The sequence below is a fragment of the Rhea americana genome, unplaced genomic scaffold, assembly GCF_003343005.1.
Source record: "Rhea americana isolate MKP2758 unplaced genomic scaffold, rheAme1 scaffold_357, whole genome shotgun sequence".
Classification (NCBI taxonomy): domain Eukaryota; kingdom Metazoa; phylum Chordata; class Aves; order Rheiformes; family Rheidae; genus Rhea; species Rhea americana.
In genome coordinates, this window is record NW_028186487.1 from 193,513 (window position 1) to 212,791 (window position 19,279).

At 56.3% G+C, this 19,279-nt stretch overlaps 3 protein-coding genes across 7 annotated transcripts; 2 read left to right on the forward strand and 1 right to left on the reverse strand.

The window, feature by feature from the left end:
* The first annotated feature begins 2,037 nt into the window (after positions 1 to 2,037).
* KYAT1 (kynurenine aminotransferase 1) lies at positions 2,038 to 10,689 on the forward strand. Of its 5 annotated transcripts, none has more exons than XM_085312061.1 (15): positions 2,038 to 2,141; positions 2,768 to 2,836; positions 3,723 to 3,844; positions 5,768 to 5,826; positions 6,274 to 6,424; positions 6,852 to 7,001; positions 7,374 to 7,460; positions 7,584 to 7,712; positions 7,903 to 8,023; positions 8,519 to 8,595; positions 8,703 to 8,792; positions 8,903 to 9,089; positions 9,177 to 9,253; positions 9,345 to 9,431; positions 9,744 to 10,689. In XM_085312061.1, exons 3-15 carry the CDS (start codon positions 3,761 to 3,763, stop codon positions 9,810 to 9,812), a joined length of 1,368 nt encoding a protein of 455 aa, XP_085168187.1. In that variant the 5' UTR covers positions 2,038 to 2,141; positions 2,768 to 2,836; positions 3,723 to 3,760; the 3' UTR covers positions 9,813 to 10,689. The 5 variants fall into 5 exon arrangements, 4 of the variants coding, with proteins under 4 accessions (XP_085168187.1, XP_085168188.1, XP_085168189.1 ...); XM_085312063.1 differs by lacking the exon at positions 2,038 to 2,141 and adding an exon at positions 2,154 to 2,285; XM_085312064.1 differs by lacking the exon at positions 2,038 to 2,141 and adding an exon at positions 2,154 to 2,263.
* Positions 10,690 to 11,424: 735 nt separating this feature from the next.
* Positions 11,425 to 16,431, forward strand: SPOUT1 (SPOUT domain containing methyltransferase 1). The gene is made up of 12 exons (XM_085312068.1): positions 11,425 to 11,497; positions 11,588 to 11,630; positions 11,816 to 11,938; positions 12,321 to 12,480; positions 13,055 to 13,144; positions 13,488 to 13,537; positions 13,777 to 13,907; positions 14,367 to 14,439; positions 14,721 to 14,819; positions 15,535 to 15,637; positions 15,799 to 15,946; positions 16,065 to 16,431. The coding sequence occupies exons 1-12, from the start codon at positions 11,459 to 11,461 to the stop codon at positions 16,155 to 16,157; spliced, it is 1,152 nt and encodes a 383-aa protein (XP_085168194.1). The 5' UTR covers positions 11,425 to 11,458; the 3' UTR covers positions 16,158 to 16,431.
* Positions 16,432 to 16,864: 433 nt separating this feature from the next.
* ENDOG (endonuclease G) lies at positions 16,865 to 19,276 on the reverse strand (the record flags this gene model as incomplete). The annotated part of the gene is made up of 3 exons (XM_085312036.1): positions 16,865 to 17,603; positions 18,381 to 18,490; positions 18,929 to 19,276. Coding segments are annotated over 3 exons (744 nt in total), but the record flags the coding sequence as incomplete, so codon positions are not given.
* Between the last annotated feature and the right edge of the window lie 3 nt (positions 19,277 to 19,279).

A 19,279-nucleotide genomic window follows, 5' to 3' on the forward strand; every position in this document is an offset into this window, starting at 1 on the left:
GCTGAGATTAGCCGCAGCTGCGCCGAGTGAGGCACGCGGGGACGGTGCAGAGCCCAGGCGCCGTTGCCCCGCTCGCTCCTCACACGCGCGCCAACGCCACTGCAAGCCTGTTCTACTGCCTCGTCCGTAAGAACCGACCTGCTTGCAGTTTTCGAAGCGGAGCGTTTGGAAAGCGCCGGTCCGGTCCATCCTCCCTCGCACCAGCTCCCCGAGGTCGGCCGCCTGCAAACGCGGCGCTCGTTGCCCTCGCCTCGGGAATAGCACGTCGGCTGCTCCCGGAGGACGTATCCAGCTGCTGCTTTGTGGTGTCCAAAAAGCCGGCTGATTCACTAATGCTTGTTTTCCTTCGGCTGACTCATTTGAGAGCGCCGGGCAGCAGCATTTCTTTAAAAAATTCATACAGCGCCATTCAAAGGCATTCATTACGCTTTCGTTAGGGCGCAGGAGGCAGCTCCCGGGGGTTGAGCGCAGCCACTTTTAATGTGCATGTACCACCGATCACAGCGCTAGCTGTTATCCGACAGGCCTATCCGTGGCTTTCTAGGAACGTTACAGGTCGTAGTGGCCCGCTGCTGCCGTCAGCGCGGGACTGGCCCTGGGGAAACCACGGTCCCACCTGCCCGAGGGCACAGCTGTGGCCTCCAACCAGCCCACGTGATTATTTTTCTTTAAATATAACATTAGGAAGAGGAAAAATTGCTCGTGTCTGTATGTATTGTGATTCTGTGATTTGTTAAATCAAGGTGACCTGAAGATAAGGAAGGTGCTAATTTTCCTTGAGTTATGGTACGAACTTTGGGAAGGTCAAACAGTGCCCTTTCCTCCCAGCAGCTCCATGCGTATGATCCAGCAGTGCTTTCTGTGGCACTTCAGCGGGACGCTAAGGTGGAGTTACACGGTCCTGGTGAAGCAAGACAAGGGCTGGATGCTGCCAAAGGTGGAGAAGGGCTCATGCCACTCTTCTTCCCTCCTTCTCTGCCCACACCTGTATTTCCTTGCAGCGGCTCTCACGCTCGTACCCTGCCCTCAGCCGCTTCAGCTCACTGACTTGACAGAAACCGTCTACGTTTCTGCCAGGTTAGCTTCCTGCTCCTTTAGCAGGTTAAGTCAGCTCAGCTCGGGGTTAAACAGCAACCGTGGATGGTGCAAGACTGGGGGGAGGAGGAGGCAAAGCAAGACCGCGAGGCAGAGGGGCGAGGAAAGGGCAGGGAGCTGCCAGACTGGCTCCAGATGTGCCGAGCCAACTCTTACAGAAGCAAACATGAGTTTCCTTCCGAGCACTTATTACAGTGTTTGCGTTAAACAGATGTTTAAAAAACAAAGAGTTTGCATCTGCCAGCACAGAAATTCCCTCYGTGCTTAGTCATGGCGGGGAAGCTCCCACGGCGGGTCGGGAGCCGGGAGCCTTTGGCACGGCAGATGCCCACTGCTTCTTTTCCCTGTGGCTCACTTGTTCCAATTACTCACTCTCGAGAGAGCCCCAAGGCCTGATTCATCAGTGCACATAAAGCCCTGGTGCAAAGGGAAAAGGGAAGTGGAGAGAAGGCTAGCGTGCCGGTCCTTAACCTCCAACAAACCTAACGAGAATGCTGTCACCTTCTGTACCTTCAATCCCATCTCTAATAATCTTAAACCTGCAAGGTGGGATTTTTTAGAGTACCTAGCAAAATGACTTTTTGCAAAATCACGGAAGGTTTCACTCATAGGGAWATTTCCTGCCATTGCCATGCCAAAGTAATTACAGCCACCCTGCAWTAATTATCCCACTATAATTAGGCTACCGTGAGCCTGCATCTGAACAATACTCTGGGTTATCTGGGCAGCAAGGTACTCCAGCAGCCCTGGATCCAACTTCTGTACAGGAGAGCTCTACTAAACGCTCCAGCTGTTTGCTTTAAAATAAAACTGTCACCTCCGTTGCCCCGGTGCTTCAGAGAGCGGCCAGGGGTGGCCTTTTGCCCGGTACGGTTTTCCCCATCTGAGTGTTGCAGCTCGACTCCCACACTCCTGCAGCCTCCCAGACTCCTCCCAGGAAGTCATCGCTGCRGACGAAGCCTTTCGGATGCACAGGGACAGCAGCATGTGTGCAAAGGGACCGGTACCGGACATTTGCAGCCTAAAGTAGACCGGCCCCGCTGGGTGTAAGTCAGGTTTCCCCCTCCCCACACCGTTCCTGACGAGGCTTTGCTCCAAGGGGCGCCCGCTCGCCGGCTGCCGCTCTGCGTCCGCCCTCGCTGCCGCCACCAAGCCAGCAGGCCAGAGGGTGTGAGTGACCGTCCCCCGAGGTGACCTTACAGCCGTCACCTCCGAAATCCTCCGCGTGCTCTGTCCCCTGCACCCCGCCGGCCACAGGCTCCCTCGCCCCCCTTTGCAGGCTTTTCGGCTTTGCCTCGCAGCCTGCCCTGGCCTCGCTCGGGCTGCTCGGATTCAGCGCTGCTGCAAGCGCTTTGCATGAGTCCTGGGGCACGAGCCCTGCAGACACATCTCAGCCCAGCTCCTTCGTTTGCTGCAGTGCGAGGAAGCCCTATTTGCCCTCCCAGTTTCACTGCAGCCYGGCAGGGTTGGTCCCCTCGCTCCAGCGGGCAGTCGTGCTGCACCCCAAAGCAGCATCCCCCACCTCCCAGCRCACCCGCCCTGAGGATTTTTGCAGTTCCCAGCAAGATTGTGCTATGGCCCATGTTTTCCATAAGTCGTTTTTTTCCCACCTGAGTAAAGAGATGTAAAAWGCCACCAGTCTCAGCTGACACCCGCTTTGCACTCGTGTCAGAAAAAACACAAAATGCAAAAGTGAGGAGACTCTCGTCCTGCATGTAAGGACAAGAAGTGCATTTAGCAGGTATGTCAACTTACCTGTGGGGCAGCCACTTTCAAACCTGTTTTAATTTACTGTTCAGCAGCTGGGAAATTTAATGTGTGGCTGGTCAACCTAGAGCATGCATCCTCCACACTCACCCTTTTTATCTAAAGTATCAAACAAAGCAGCAAGCCAACTTTTTTTTAGCTTTTATTTTTTTTACTGTGTGTTTAAGCAATGCTGTAGAACAGATGAGGATGCGGTAGAGAAAAAGGCTGTATGAGGCTCAGAAATCACTTTGGCGCCTTGAATGAAACCTAAATACCAAAGTCCCTTTGGAAGTGGATGCAAACATCTAACTAACCAGAAAAAAACCTGCTACTAAAAACGCTGAAGCTGCAGTGGCTGAGGGGTGGCCTGTGCTGCTCTAAAACAGCAGGACTGTTGCTTTGCTTTTTTGATCCTTAAGAATGTGCAGGAAGACGAAAGGGCAATTTGGTCGGTGTGTTGGGGCTGGGGGCAGCCCCTGCGCAGTGCAGGACTGCCARAGGGCCAGGTTTATCCAGGGCTGGGGGATGAGGAAGCTGAAGGTGCTGCAGGGAGAGGAAGGGTGAGAAGCACTGGGGACCACAGCAGATGGGATCCTGCTTCTGTGTGCATCACAGGTACAGGGTGCCATCCCATCACTGACATCGCAGCAGCAACACACAGAGCATTTTGTCCCTCCTTCTCCTTTCTGCTTCCTTCCCCTTAGCTGAGCCTCCCTGGAGAGGGTGGCCCCCAGCCTCCAGGGGCGGCAGCATAACCACGGCTTTGGGGCTCAGGAGCAGCCTGCACGGGGTGCCCCGGTGCGCAGAGGCTTTGTGTTGTGCATGTGGTTGTGCAATGATTATTTCACCTCGCTGTTCTGTGTCTGGGGGAAATGCAGGTCCGTGCCCGCCAGAGTGAGGCAGCAGGAACCGTGGCATGCTCCGGAGAGCGGGGCCGTCTCTGCGGCACGTCTTGCTGGAGAGGACGAACGGCGTTGGACACAGCTTACACTTCAGTGAGGTACTGAAACAGGACCAGTCTGGCCTTAGCCTGGTCCCTGGCTCAGRCTTTAGTGGTGCGGCGCCCAGGGAGCTCGTTGCACCGAATGCTGGCCCAGGGAGCCAGCCGTGGCGGAGGGGCACCGCAGGAAAAGCTGTGCTGACACAGTCACCCCCGTGCTCGGTTATTTCCAGGTATCCTGTTTAAAGGGAACGTCTCAGAAGCAAGAGAATGTCTCTTATATGGAAAAAAAGCTAGCTGCTTTGGGTATTGCTTCACCTAAAGGTCTCTTCCACTAAAGCCTCTCGGGCTGGGACAGTATCAGCATCCCCTGTCCAACAGGCAGAGCAAGGAAATCGCGTGTGGCGGCCAGCAGCAACCCCACCACAAGAGGACAGCACCACAGAGCTGTTAATATTTAACCTCCAACTTTCTTACACTTCCTAAATCATTAACCCTTCTATGCCYGCCAACATCAGCTTGGACACCAGGTCCTGTTGACTGCAGTATCCCTGAGCTTGTGCAGAAAGAGCAGGCATCGGGCTGGGGGAGCGGCGTGGCCTGCCCGTCCCTCCAGGCACAGCCACTCCTGCTCACCCTCGGCACCGTGCCCGGCACYGTGGGGCCGCTCAGAGTCCACCGCTGCGCGTAGGGACGCAGGGCTTATCGGCGACTCGGTGCAAAACCCCTAGTGAGGGCTGCGGCGAGATAGAAAGCTGAAAACCTTGCAGCAAAATACCGGCGGGGTATTTCTCAACTGCTGGCGCAGCCCAGCAGGAACCGTGGGGGCGAGCAGGTAAATGGGGTGCCCCGAGGCCACAGGCCAGCCTGGGGACGGCGGGGACCCCGCATCCTCCAACCTTCCCAGTGCGGCAAGCTGGCAGCAGGGCASAGGGCTTTCCCTCTCACATCCCTCCTCGTCTCACGTGTCCGCTGCTGCCAGGTGCCCTCCGCTTCTCTGYTCAGAGGCATTGCGTCTGCTGGGGCAAGGATGGTTTTCTCAGCTCGTTGCAGCGGTGACGCCCCCTGCGAGCCTCATGCTGGCTTTTCCCAGGGTGCTGACCATCGCTTGTCCCTGGTTTCCAGGCCCCTCACTTCCTAGCTATCCCGTCTCGTGTGCTGCAGCGTTACTAAATTCTGCCTCTGCTGCCAGCAACGCTGGTTTTCATCATCTTAATGATAAATTCCCCATCAAGCACTTGTGCTTTCTCCCAGCGTATTCATCTCAACTGGATGGAGGCGTTTGCTCTAAACGATGCCTACTGTCCTCCTTCAGCCCTTTCCCAGCCATAGCACGCCTGGGCATTAGATAGCTGTCGGGGAAACGGTACCGCGGTGTCCCTGGGCATCAGCCACCCAGCAGACTSTGGCTGCACCCCACTTGCCTGTGCTCGGGTGCTGGCTTCTTTCGCTRTGAAATTTAGGTGCAGAGAACCAGCATTTAGTTTAGGATCTAGAGCACCTACCTTTACCAAGGGCTCCAGCAGGATGAAGGAGCAAATACTACTTCTGCTACAAACCAGAGCGGCACGGAATAAAAATTAAGTTTGGTCCTTTAGGGAAATGGGATGTGGTCTGCAGAGAACAAGGAGGTCCTTCTGAGGGAGAAAAGGAAGGCGAAAGGTGAAAGGTGAAAGCCTGGGGTCTGGAGCTATGCACCATTACAGCCTGGCYGAGCTCCTTTGACCCTGGCACCAACTGAAAATGAGGTTTAAGGCATTGCTGGCTACCCAGGCAGCGCGCGCGCTTCTTCTGCTCTTCTGTTTTGTGAAAAATGCTCAAAGCTCCTCCTGGAAGCCGCTGCCTCAGCATCGCTGCTCCCAGACCAGGCAGCAACGACCCATGAAGTGTTGGGGAAAAACAGTCCCGGAGAGACCACGGCCCCTTCGGACACGGTCTCACTGCCATCAATGAAAGCTTCAAACTCACTGTCTCTCTCTGCAGGCAAAAATGTCAAGGCCGGTGCAAGCTCGGAGGCTGGAGGGCCTGGATAAGAATATCTGGTGAGTTGCCCGGCCGCCGGGCTGCCCCTGGTTTACCCTGGTGGTAAATGTGGTTTTAGGCAGCCTAACGGCAGGCAGAGACCGCTGCAGCCGCGCAGCAGCACAGCCCCGGGCCATCCTCAAAGCCCTGCGGTGCTCGGTTCGGGGCCACCAGCTGCTGGTGGGTGGCTCTGGGGGACAGGAGCAGCGAGGTGAGCCTCCTGCAGCACACAGCCTCCGGCCRCTAGGTTTTGACTAGCTTGAAAACCTCGGAGAGCTCTGCTGGTGAAACGACCTGTGCTTGGCGGGAGCTCGGGGACGGGTCAGGGACCGGCCCTGCCGCGGGGCTGCTGCCCCGATGGCTCCTGTCCACCTGCAAACGGCGCGACGGCTTCGCGGGAGCGGCACCCGCCTCGCTGCCCAGAGCCTCGGCAAGCGCTCGACTTTCTTGCCCTTTCCTCTCCCCAGGGTGGAGTTTGTAAAGCTGGCCACCACCTACGCCACAGTGAACCTGGGCCAGGGCTTCCCCGACTTCCCCCCRCCGGACTTCTTGAGGGAGGCGTTCGTGAGAGCCGTCAGCGGGGAGAACCACGCGCTGCACCAGTACACCCGAGCCTTCGTGCGTGGCGCTCCCCGCTCCCCTGGCCCGCGGCTGCTCGCCCTGCGGTCGAAACAAGCTCCCGCGCCCCGAGAAAGGGCACGTCGGCTGGGCACCCAGGCTGGCTCCAGCTGGGACCCCCCGCCCCCAGCTGCTCTGCTCCCCRATTTGTGTTTGCTGGGGACGAGGAGCTGGAAAAGGGTGGCAGAAATGTCCCCCGCAGATGCACGGTGTCCAGCCCGCAAACAAAACACGCTTCCAGCCTCCGGCTCCCCGAGCATGGGGCCGTAGCCCCTTGCTTGGTGAAGCACTGGAGGTGTCCAGGCTGGAGGACCCCCGGGCGCTCAGCAACGGGGCGCTCGGTGCCCAGACCCCTCCGAAGGGCTCGTCGGTGTTGGCGCAGGCGTCCGCGGCGCCCCGAACCCAGCCGCCCCCTCTCGCCCCGCAGGGCCACCCTCCGCTGGTGGAGATCCTAGCCCAGTTTTTTGGGAAGCTGCTTGGGCGAGAGCTGGACCCTCTGACCAATGTGATGGTGACCGTGGGGGCGTACCAGGCCCTTTTCTGCTGCTTCCAGGCCCTCGTTGATGAAGGCGATGAGGTAAGGGAGGACATGGGCTTGCTGCACAGGCAGCCTTCGCCCTGGAGAGCCCTTCCTGGCCGTGGCTCTGCCTGGGGCCACAGGCAGGTTTTCAGAGTCCTTCTGCAGAACAGAAAAGATTTCGTATATCCCTGTCCTCAGGTATTTGAGCTGCTGAAGAAAAAGCATCTCAGCCACAGGGCTCTACTGCACTTTCTCACTTCTGCATAAGGCCAAAATCCACCTTTTGCCCTGAGTGATACCGTTCTTCCCTGATCCTGGCAATGCAGGATCTCTGTTTTGCAGTAATTCAAGGATTTAAATTCCCTGTCCCTGCCTTCCCGTCAGGGCTGAGTGGGGCCAGGAGGGTGCTGAGCTGCCTCTTCCTTCCAGGTGATAATCATCGAGCCCTTCTTCGACTGCTACGAGCCAATGGTGAAGATGGCTGGTGGGACACCCGTGTTCGTCCCGCTGAGACCGGTGAGCGGGTYGGAGCGAAGCCGCCGCCGCGGGGAGCAGAGCGGCAGCGCGGCAAAGCAGGGCATGGAGCCACCCGCCGCGGCGGGCTGGCGTAGATCACCATCTCCCCTCCATGCTCTCCAGAAAGCGCCGAAAGCGGGACAACTCATGTCTAGCGCAGACTGGCAGCTGGACCCGGCCGAACTGGCTTCGAAGTTCGGTGAACGGACTAAAGCCATCGTCCTGAACTCGCCCAACAACCCGCTGGGCAAGGTAACGCCGCGGGGCTTGCAGCGCAGGGCCAGGAAGCGGCGAGGGTGCTAGCGGGTGGTGGGCGCACAACGCGCACGGCGCTCGCTCTTCTGGGACGGGAAGCCTGGTCCTTCGTTCGGGCAGCGGCTCTGCCCCGTGCGATGATTTTGGCCGGTGCCCGTCCCTGCTGCATCCCCGCTGCCCGGCGCAGGTGTTCAGCCGAGGGGAGCTGGAGCTCATCGCGGAGCTGTGCGTGAAGCACGACGCCCTGTGCATCAGCGACGAAGTGTACGAGTGGCTGGTCTACGAYGGGAAGGAGCACATCCGCATGGGTACGCGTGCGCGAGCCTCGGCGCCTGCTCCGGCTGCAGCGCCGCGCCGGGGGGTCCCTGTCTCCTCGCAGCCCCCTGCASCAACCTGCCGTCCTGGGAAGGGCCGCGTCCCGCTGCCGCACCGGGCACGCGTCGCCCTCGGGAGTGCTTTGCTGCACCTTCGTCTTGGCCTCCAAACCGGGTCTTAAACTTGAGTCCCAACTTCCAGCACCAAGGAGAGGAATGAGAGAGCTGGTATCACGGCATGAGATACAGAGCACAGAGGCCTCTGGCTCCCACAAGATTTTTGCCCGTAGTTTGAAAAACCATGGTTTTCYCTGCATCTCTAGCTTTGGGACCTCCATTTCGGCATGGCTTCGGAGGCCTGTTCTTCCCTTTTCAGTACGGCTGGGAGGGAGATGGGACCGGCCACACGGATATGAAAACACTTAATTACGGAGAGAAGTGAGCACCGCGAGCTCCGCCATCGCTTTCTCTCTCCCGTTTTCCCACCAGCCACCCTGCCGGGAATGTGGGACCGCACCATCAGCATCAGCAGCGCCGGGAAAACCTTCAGCGCCACGGGATGGAAGGTGAGTCCCTCCACGCCGGCCCCGGCGAGCGGCCGAGGCCGGGCAGGTTCCCCGTGACTCAACTCCTTCCTCCTCTTCCTCCTCCTCCTCCTCGCGGCCGGCCGCAGGTGGGCTGGACCGTGGGGCCGTCAGGGCTGCTGCGGCACCTGCGCACCGTGCACCAGAACAGCGTGTACCACTGCGCCACGGCCGCCCAGGTACGGAGCCGCGGGGCGGGGGCGCTCGGAGGCCGCGGGCTGGGCTCGGGGCGACCGCCGGGTGCCCCCGGGGCGCGCCGGGACCCCAAGCAGCGCCTCGCCGCCCGCAGGAGGCCGTGGCGGAGGGTTTCCGCAGGGAGCTCGAGCGCCGCGGGCAAGCGGACAGCTACTTCGTCCGCCTGGCGCGGGAGCTGCAGGGGAAGAGAGACCGGCTGGTGCGGAGCCTGGACGCCGCGGGCATGACGCCCATCGTGCCCGAGGGCACCTACTTCTTGGTCGCGGACATCTCCGCCTTCGGTGAGTCGCCCGGCCGCCACGGGCCTGGGGCTCGGCAGGGCACTGGCCGCGCTCCCAGCCTCGGCGCCGCCGCGCTTCTCCCCCCAGCGTCCGACGTCCCCGACGCCCCCGGCTCCGAGGAGCCCTACGACTCCAGGTTCGCCAAGTGGATGGTCAAGAACAAGGTAAATTAACGCGCCGTCCGCTGCCTTGGCGCCGGCCCGCCCGCCAGGAGACCCCGGCGCCATGTCGCTCTCCCCACCGCCGCCCYGCCAGGGCCTCGCCGCCATCCCGCTCTCCGCTTTCTACTCCGGGCCCCACAAGAACGACTACAGCCGCTTCATCCGCTTCTGCTTCGCCAAGGTGAGGCGGYGGCGGCGGYGGCGCGAAGGGAAGCGAGGCCCCGGGGGAAGCATCAGGGCTGTTTTCATGGTGCCTCAGCGGCACTTAGCCGGGTCCCACGTTTCTCGGTCTGGGCAGGGAGCTTTCCGACATGCTTTTCTCTGCTCGCGGCTGCCGTCCATGCTCCGGAGGTGGCCATGCCCATATCATCCCGAACGCCAGCCGTCTGCGGTGTTCTGGGATGAAAACTGGCTACTTATGTAAACGACGAAGGCAGCGAGGGGAAGGGGAGCTGGCTGGAAGTCACTGACGCAGCCTGTGGTGTTCGTTTAGGAGGAAGCCACCCTGAAGGCGGCAAGYGATATACTGCAAAAATGGAAACAGGAGAAAACCGGCCCCTGAAGGCTGTGGACAGTGACGCCGGCTCCCCTCCAGCCCCATCTGCCACGTCCCGCTCTCCCTCCGGGTCCTCTGCTTGCCTGTGGACTTTGCATCATCCTTATTCTTTGCGCTTTTGACCATGCTTTCTGTCGGGCAGACGGGGTTTGCCAGGCGCAGGCCTGGGGCACGCTTTCCGTCACTGYGAAGTGGTTGTGCCGGTCCCAGGGACAGGGGAGCCTCTGCGTGCGCCAGCCGTAATTTATATCGCTTCTCCTTACGCCTGAAGCCGTCGCGGCCCCACTCCAGGACCTGTCCGGCACCCCCCGAGGTAAGGATGGCTCCCGGGGTCTTCTCCACCACCCCTTTCTGGGAAGGCGTTTCRAGACCGACGTTTAAGGTGATGCCAAAGGGCGGCTCACCCAACCCCGGGGTCCCACCCTCGTGCCCCCAGGATGGCGTTTCCAAGAGCGCCCCGCGGGATCGCACGGCGTCACTGCCCGCCAGCGGGTTCATYCCCGTGATCTGCAAAATCAGGCCGTGATTGTGAGCGCCGAGAGCTGATGCTGTCTGGCGCTTTGTCAGGGCATCTCAGAGAGCAAAGCAAAACCTTCGGGGCTCTGAGGAGCACCGGCAGCAGCGGGGAGGAAGGGGAGACGCGCAGGGTGYGGGCGGGCGACAGGGCGGTGCCGAGGGAGAGCGGCTCAGCGTGCCCGTCGCGTGCTCCCACTGCCGAGCCGGCGGCCGGTCGCACAACAGCAGCAGCCTTCCGACATGTCATTTTTGCTTTAAACCTGGAGAAGAATGTAAAACGGCATCTTAACTCATGCACAAGTTGTATGTAACAGATGTCACAGTAAGAATTTGTAGTGATTAAATTATTAAAGTTGAATTACTTCAATTATCGAGGAATAAGTTTCTCTGTCGTGAGGATGYGGCCGATGCAGTTCTCCTGGAGGCCAGCCGCCATACCCCACRCAACGCGTGCCCTGCGCTGAGCACCACGGTGCTAGCTCTTCCTCCTGCCCGCTGGGCTGGTGGGTGGCTGCTCCTGCAGGTTCTCTGTGTTGGCCTGTGGCCATTGGTACTGTTCCTCCTCGGGAGCGAGAGCTGCACTCCCTCCCGCTGAGGASGCAGCTCGCTGTCCTGCCACAGCCAGGTCGGGCAAGGGCATCACTTCAGGCCCTTTCTGTTGCCATGTACATGCTAAAGAGTTACGATCACTGAAAACAAGTAAACAAACATGAGATTAGATTACTGGCATTGCAGCACCCCGTGCRTGTCGGCTCCTGTCCTAGGCCACGAGACACCCTGCAAGGGGCACGATGCACCCACCAGTCCTACACCACATATGCAGTGCTTTTGGCCATACAGGCAGGCGCAGGTGGCTGGATCTGGAGCCCCTCCACTGCTGTCGCAGACCTCAGCAAGTTTGCCTGCATCCACCCCCGCCACCCCAAGCCTGTGTGCCCCCACAGGTCACCCATCCTCCTGCGGAACGAGGCAGCTYCTGCTTAGCCAGGAAGACCGCCCAGAGGCTTAAGCGGCCAGCAGTAACCTCCCCCACCCGCTCGGCCATTGGCTCGGTTCTGCTTCACGTGACCCAGTCATGACCAGCCCCCGCCCAATCAGCGCCGCGAGGGGGCGTGGCCGGCGAGCGCGGGCCGGCGATGGCGGACAGCGAGGCGAAGCGGCCCAAGGAGGTGCAGGTGGGCGCGGGGGGGGGGGCGCGTGCGTGCGTCATCGCCGCCCGCCGGCCACGCGGTAACGGTCGCCGGTAACGGTCGCTGTCTCCACAGGGCGTGGAGAGGAAGGTGGACTGGCGGCGCTGGAAGCAGGAGCGTAAGGCCGGGCYGTGGCGCGGGGTGGAGGGCGAAGCAGGGGCCGGGCCGGTTGTTCGGGAGCCGTCCCGGTCTGCTCCGCGGCCCCTCTTGCTGTCCGGTCCCTTTTTCCGTCCCTTTGCGCATCCGCTCTGCCCACCTCCGTCCTGGCAGCTCGTTATTTAAAATGAGCTGCTTCTCTCCCAGGGAAAGCAGAGAAGAAAAAATGGAAGGAAATAAAGCTACTGAAGAAACTGGAAAAGCAGAGGATGCAGGAGCTCGCAGAGAAACAACAGGCTGAAAAGGAAGAGGAGCAGAAGGAAGATAAAGGTAATGCTGCTGTCAGCTGGTTTTAGGCCTGAGTGCAAGGGCTGGGAAAAGACTYGGTCGTTAAAAGTCAAAAAAACTCTTCTTTGTGACAGTTGTACATATCTACAAGAAAGGTGAGGCTCAGCTTCATGTATAGATCAATCATATCAATCATGATATACATGTATATTATGTATAGATCAATCCACGACTGTCAACAGGCATCAACATAACATAGTGGGCATTGCAAGAGAGACTTTTATTAGCAGGAAACCGATGGTTAAAATCTAAGAAATATAAGTTGCTCTCATTTCTCCCACACCTATTCCAACTGAAGCRAATAAAATGATAGAGATGTAGCTGTCAAGCTATGGCTCTTCTCTAACTGCATTCTGTTCCCCAGGGTGTCACTACACCCTGAGTGTTGCCCTGCCAGGCTCTATCCTGAACAACGCCCAGTCCCCGGAGCTGCGGACGTACCTTGCTGGACAGATTGCTCGGGCCTGTGCCATCTTCTGTGTGGATGAGATTGTAGTATTTGATGAGCACGGAGAAGATGTAAAGTAAGGATGRGCTGCCTTGTTCCCCAGAAAACCTTACCTTTGTGCTTTATATTTCTCTAATCTTATGTTGAGAACATACCTCAAGCAAATGCTTGAACCTTCTATACATGCCAGGATTGCAGGGATCCCTTTGCCACTGGCCTAACTGCCTTAGAAGCCAGAGTCATTTATCCCAGTATGGGAAGGACAGGGTAGCAGGAGATCAAGTTCTCCTACCTGCTTCTTAAATCTTGCTGTGAAATCATGGGAACATTGTCTCTGTCCTTTTGGATGGTGAATTCCTGTTTGGCCTTTTACTTGGACCTGCATTTGTGCTAACTGGCCAAGCCCTGCAATCCTATAGCATCCATCTCTATAGCATCCAACTACCAGCTTGTATCAAAGGCAAATAGACTAAGATTAAAAATAAAACAAAACTGAAAAAGACCTTTGACTTAGGTCAGATTTGAAATTCTGTCTTTGTTACCAGTCTACATCTCGAGCTAGTCCTTTTAGAAGAGGACCTATTTACTTCTAGTGGGGAAATGCTGCTAKTCTCAGATTAAGTTTACAGGTTGCTCTCCTTCTCTTTCAGGAGCGTGGAGGGGGAGTTTGAAGGAATTGGGAAGAGAGGCAAGGCTTGTGTGCAGCTGGCACGGATCCTGCAGTACTTGGAGTGCCCTCAGTAAGTCCAGCGTGGTCGGGCTGTACACCAGATTGACATTAGGTTTGGCTATCAGCCCATTTCTATGGGCATCTCATGCTAGAGATTACAGAAGCAGGATCCAGACTCTTATRTCACACCATGCTGCAGAAACACAGGATCTGATTGTTTCACATGTCTCGTTCATGAGTTTAACTGAAAGAGCAGTACTGAATGTAGGATACAACCTGCTCAGTTCCTTAGAGAGAGACCAGGGAGCTAAGAACACAAAGGAGCATGCAGCTCCTTTGAGCCAGTAAAGGGTTAAACTGAGGCCTGAATTCCTTTGAAACTGTTTTCACAKTTGAACCTTCCCTGTTATCAGGTACTTGAGGAAATCCTTTTTTCCAAAACATGAGGATCTACAGTTTGCAGGTAAGAATCCTACTGCTTCCACCTCAAACTGTTGACTTTCCCTTTCCTGAGTTGTGGCTCTTGCTCTGAACATCATACAAAAAGTTGGAAAGCTTTTCCCCACAGAAGGGTGCAAGCTAGCTGAGCTGCCTTGGTACACTGGACTAGAGAGGGAGGGAACAGCAGAGCCATTGAACTTACATGTGTTCCCTGAGTTTGTGTCCTGCTTTCAGCTGTTATTTTCTTCTGTACTGTTCTAGGGCTGCTGAATCCCCTGGACAGCCCCCACCATATGCGGGTGGACGAGGATTCAGAGTATCGAGAAGGTGTGGTGTTGGACCGGCCAACCAAGCCAGGCAGAGGCTCTTTTGTCAACTGTGGGATGAGGAAGGTGTGTGTGCGTGTAACCCACAGATCCCTAAATGGCTTCCCCTTGTCTCTCTGGGAGAGTTGAAGCAGGCAGGGTGGGTACYGCTGGGTTTCTGAAGGCCCCATTTCATAGTGGGCTGCGGTGGAGTTCAACGTTGTCGCTTTCCCCCTCCCTTCCGTCTTGTTAACATTTGTAGCTTCCACTGTCGAGTCCTAACAGACCTGCCTGTTGCAGTACGTCATGTCCATTGCTGGAAGTGAGCCTTTGGGCAGCAAAAAAGTATTGGAAAGTCGCTTCGTAGCTGACTGGTGGTCTGAGCCACATTGGGCTTGCTCTGCGCTGCACAAAGCACTCAGGCCATTACCTGAGCTTCCAGCTCCAGGCCAGAATAGGCTTCTCCTCTCGTAGAGGGGTCCCTTCCCTCCCTGCTTCCCCCAGTACCTTCAGGCTGCCTGACACTGCTGGTGACTGTCACTGCAGGAGGTGCGGATTGACAGGCAGCTGGATCCTGGTCTGCGAGTCACCGTGCGCTTGGAAGAACCCCAGAATCCAGGTAATCCACTGCTTCTGCCAGCATCTGTGGACTTGGTCCTGCAGGAGTTGGTCCTTTGATGACAGCCTTCATTTACTGATACTTGAAGATACCCAACAGCTGTGCATGCCCCTTTCAGTAGCCCAAGCACACTTGCACACTGTCCAGAGTGGGCTCAAGGTGGTRGTTCTTGGTTATGCATCAAGGCCTTTCCCCAGGAGAAATCTCAGTATGTAGCTGGTCAAACCCAGCTCTCATGAGAAGAGCACAAGAGGTTATTAATCTTTTTGCTTCCCTTTCAGACAGTAAAGTGCGGAAAGGCACCGTGGTGTCCTCACATCACCCTCGGACAGTGTCAGGCTTGTACTGGGGTTACAGTGTCCGCCTCGCCTCCTGCCTGAGTAAGTGTTTTCAGGCATTCACTGCCCTGCAGCAGAAGCCAGCCTCACCCTGCCTAGGCTTCCATACCAGTTTGAGGGATAAAGCTTGGGGAATGAATCATCCCATTCACCCACCAATATTCTGTCCTGGAACTCTGCTCACCCTTGTTCCAAATGCTACTAGCAATAGTAGCAACACAGACAAGAACCAGTATTCTTTATCTCCATCTCCCTGTTACTTACCTTCTGCTTCTTGACATCAAAGCAAGCAGTGACATTTGAGCTCAAGAGCCCTGCAAAATCTTTTTTCCACTGTCTTCTGATTGATTGGACCTCCTAGGCAAACCATAAGCTCTGAAATTTAAAAGCCTCTGGCAGAGAGTGTACAGAGATCTATCAAAAGAAAAGGTGCTGCCTTGCTGTATTGAGTCTCAGGCAAACGAAGATGCTCCTTCTCCTTTAGCCAAAGGCCAGCTCTTGGTGCCTGTTTGAGCTTTCAGGGAAAGGTACTATGGGTGAGAAAGGTGCTAGGAGACCCCCTGCATCTAGGGGGATGACCTAGGAAATAGGGACAGCGGCCCTGCGTTTATTGCACCTTCAGATGTACTAGCGACACTGAAAAGCAATTCCCTTTCTGCTGCTGCCACTCATCTGAGGAGCCTTTGAAACTGGCCAAGGACCGGCAGCATGGCTGAGGGCACCACGTAAATAATTGCTCRCTGCATTTGTTTCCCAGGTGCTGTCTTCTCTGAGTGTCCTTTCAAGGAAGGCTACGACCTCTCTATTGGGACCTCGGAGCGGGGGAGCTCTGTGGACCAGGTCACTCTCCCCTCCTTTAGGTATGTGTAGCCTCTGCCTAGGCCTGCTTGCTCTCCTCAGCAGCGACTGGTGCAGAATGGCAGCCTGGCTCCTGCAGTCACAGAGAGCCTTATAGCTTCTGCCTTGGTACAGGGGTGAGAGCCGGTCTCCCCTCTAATCCTGTCCCTTTGCTTTCCTTTAGGCATGCCCTGGTTGTGTTTGGAGGTCTTCAGGGCTTGGAAGCTGGGGTTGATGCAGACCCAAACCTGGAGGTCRCTGACCCAAGCGTTTTGTTTGACTTCTACCTGAACACTTGTCCTAGCCAAGGCAGCCGAACCATCAGGACAGAGGTAGGGCAGGTGGATAACAGTGTCGTGGGGCGCGATGCCTGTGTGCACGCAGCAGCGCTGTGCTTCTGCCTCTGTGGCAGTGAGTTGTGCTACAAGCACAACATTCGGTCTGTTGCAGGAAGCACTGCTGATCTCTCTGTCTTCGCTGAGACCTCACATCGACAAGGCTCTAAAGACACCCAGTGACAGCCAAGGGAAGGAGAACCACTGACCTTGCCATCAGCTGTGGACTGAAGTGCCAGGTACTGGGCAAATCACTCCAAGAGCCTGGAAGGGCTGAGCTTGGGGAAAGCTAAAGACGCAATGTGACAAAAGCTGACGGTGCAGCTAGACTAAGTGCCGATTTGTGCTGGGACCAGCAAGCCTGAGCTCTCCTGCCTRTGTGGTCCAGATAACGGAACTGGCTGCTGCTTCTCAGCCACATGGGACAAACCTGGAACAGACTCAATTCAGATGTCTGGGGAATAAAACAGTATCAAACCTCATCTGCCTCAAAATCTGTATGCGGGGATCTTGATACAGAGGACGAACGCCCAGTCTGCAGAGATCTGCACTGTCAGTGCTGCTGGAGCCCTGTGGACTTCACATTTTTAAAAGTGTTAAGTCAGCATAAGGAAGCCAAAATACAATCCTTATGCCAGGAAGCTGGTCCTGTCCCATAGTTAGCTTGATGACCCTAGCCTCCCCTTTATCTCATGGGCTTCATCCCTCCAACAGCAGGAAGGGCTGGAGCTGCAGTAGGGCCTCAGAGCTAAAGCACATAAGCACATCTTATAACAGTTGGCTCCAATGATGGGTCTTAAACTATTTACAGTGAGATCAAGCAGGAAAACAGCTGGAAAAGCTGGCTCTGTCCTCCTCCTTAATCTTTAAGCATTCGGAGCTTTGGTAAGAGCAGATAAAAAACAGTCAATACCCTGAGTTTTCAAAGCTTTACTGCTAAAACCATCTTCTAAAAGAAAACAGATTATACAATGCTTTGGCCACAGAAAGGCAGGGACTTCCCCTTGTACCCATCTTGCACCTATCCTTCCCTGCCAAATACCTGAAATTAAGTAACTTCCCTTTGTCTCTTAATGCAACACACAACTCAAAGAGAATAATTTACAGGAGCATCCTTGGTACTGCAGTTTGCGGGCAAATCCTGGAGATGTTACTACAGTGTCAAGGGCTCAGGAACCTCCTGTAGGACCTGCCACTGAGACTGGCCTTGCACATGCATTTCAGTATTTCCCCTCCTCCAGTTTCATGCAGAGAAGCATTGATTTGACTCTAATTCAGCACATTTATGATTGCACAAGGAAACACAAATCTGCTATCTACTGCTGTCACAGTCCCTGCCAGAGGATACCTTAATTTGTTTAGTCAGGTTCAATGCTTGTTCCCAGCTGTGATAGCTTTCAAGTTATTTGTCTTCTTCAAGATGTTGGGGACAAACAGGAGCCCCGAGGCCCGCTCAATGCTCTCGATGGGAACCAAGAATCGTTCAAGTGGTATGTGCTCATCCACAGGGCTGTTGGGCATCACRTAGGAGCGCAACTCAATCTCCCCACTCTCCTTCTCCAGAATGACCACCTTGAAGAAATGGGTAGGGACAGCCACATGGTTCTTCCCGATCACTTGGTATTTGACATACATCTTCCCATCCGCTTCCATCCTGCATCAACAGCGATGACCTGTTACTGCTACCTCCTGGCCTGGTCCCGCATCTACCTCCTCAGCCCTCTAGTACCACCCGAGTCCCCCACTCCAACACGGCAGAGGGCAGACCTGCAGCTGTGCTGGGATGTAAAAAAGGCACTGAAACAGAGGCTGTCACATGCATASGTTCAGTAGTGCATCAGATCTGCTCCTCCAAATCACTTCCCCACCCTTCCCCAGCCTTTCMAAGCTGTTTTCTGCTGCTGAAGACATTTCAGCTTGTGGAAACTGCTCTTCTCAATGCTACAAAGATCTTTGCAAATAAAGTTATGCTCTCACAAGCAGAACTAGACTGTAAAATAAAACCTAGAAGTTTTAAACTGCAGTGAAGGGCTAATGCCTCTACAATCTAATCTGCAGTTACATACTGCTAGATTACTAGAGACTGCAAATAAAAGCACTGYATTGTGTCTCAAGAAAGCAGTACTAGTGTAGATGCCACTGTTCAATTATGGCAGCTAGGCAATGGTCACAGAGCTGGATCCTGCCTGGGAGAGGTCCAACCCTACCTACTCCTGAAGTAATCTACTAAATTGGAAATATGCAAACTAATCCCRACTCCAAGAAAGCATCTGTCCGCAGGCCCTCTGCGCACAGCAGGACTTCCTTACTGACCTGGGCAGCTCACTTCTGTTGGGGTGCACACTCAGGGAAGGGCAAACCCTCAGCCTAGTTTAATTCCGCAGCACGATGCGCCGCTTGAGTGTGGTCCCAGTATGGCCCTCGTATTTACCTGGGCAGAAAAAGAGGGCCTGTGCAGACGTACACGTTCTTGTTGTTCCTGGCCAAGCTTCTGCAGTACTTCTCGAGGTTATTCCAGGCATTCTGGTTTAAATGGGGAACCTAGAAACGCAACCAGGGCAATGCAGACAGGAAAGTCGGTCACCAGGGGATCTCCTCATTGTTCAGAATTCTCCTAATAACAACACACGACTTCTGTCTAACACTTCTCAGCAGTGCCCTGAGCACTTTACAGAAAAGGCCACAACCGTCATCTCCGCTCTGGAAGCTAAGGAGAGGTCCCGGTTCACCCCCCAGGAACAGGCCCTGCAGACTTCAGGCCCTCATTTTTGTGGGCATTTCTCCAAGTATTTAACTTCATTCCTGCAACACGTGGGGCTGAAGCAAACCGGGGCCTTTCTGATGGCGAGGGAGGCGCGCTTGCGGGATCAACATCTCAGTTTCGCTACACCCCGCGTGAATTTAGTCGCTTTTAGTCCCGCTTTGTCAGGGCTGCTAGGGAGACGGCCGCGCGGACGAGGCGCGGCGGCGGGGCCCTACCTGCGGGGCGACGTTGCTCAGGTAGAAGGTGTCCCGCATGGCCTTCTGGCTCCACTTGTGGTTGGCGGCGGCGGCCAGGTGGCCGCGGTCGAAGCCGCTGCCGCGGTAGTCGGCGTTGGTGGCGCGGTGGTACTCGTGCACCGAGTCGTCCTCCTGGAAGTCGCAGGCGGCGCGGTCGGAGGCGCCGTGCAGCGTGTCGCGGTTGAGCTGCTCGAKGACCCAGAGCGCGCTGCGGCTCCGCGGGTCGTAGCACAGCACGTAGGACTCGCGGCTCCGCAGCTGCGCCAGCCCCGGCAGCCCGTACTTGGCGAGCTCGGCGCGGCCCGAGCCGGCGGGCAGCGGCGGCGCGGC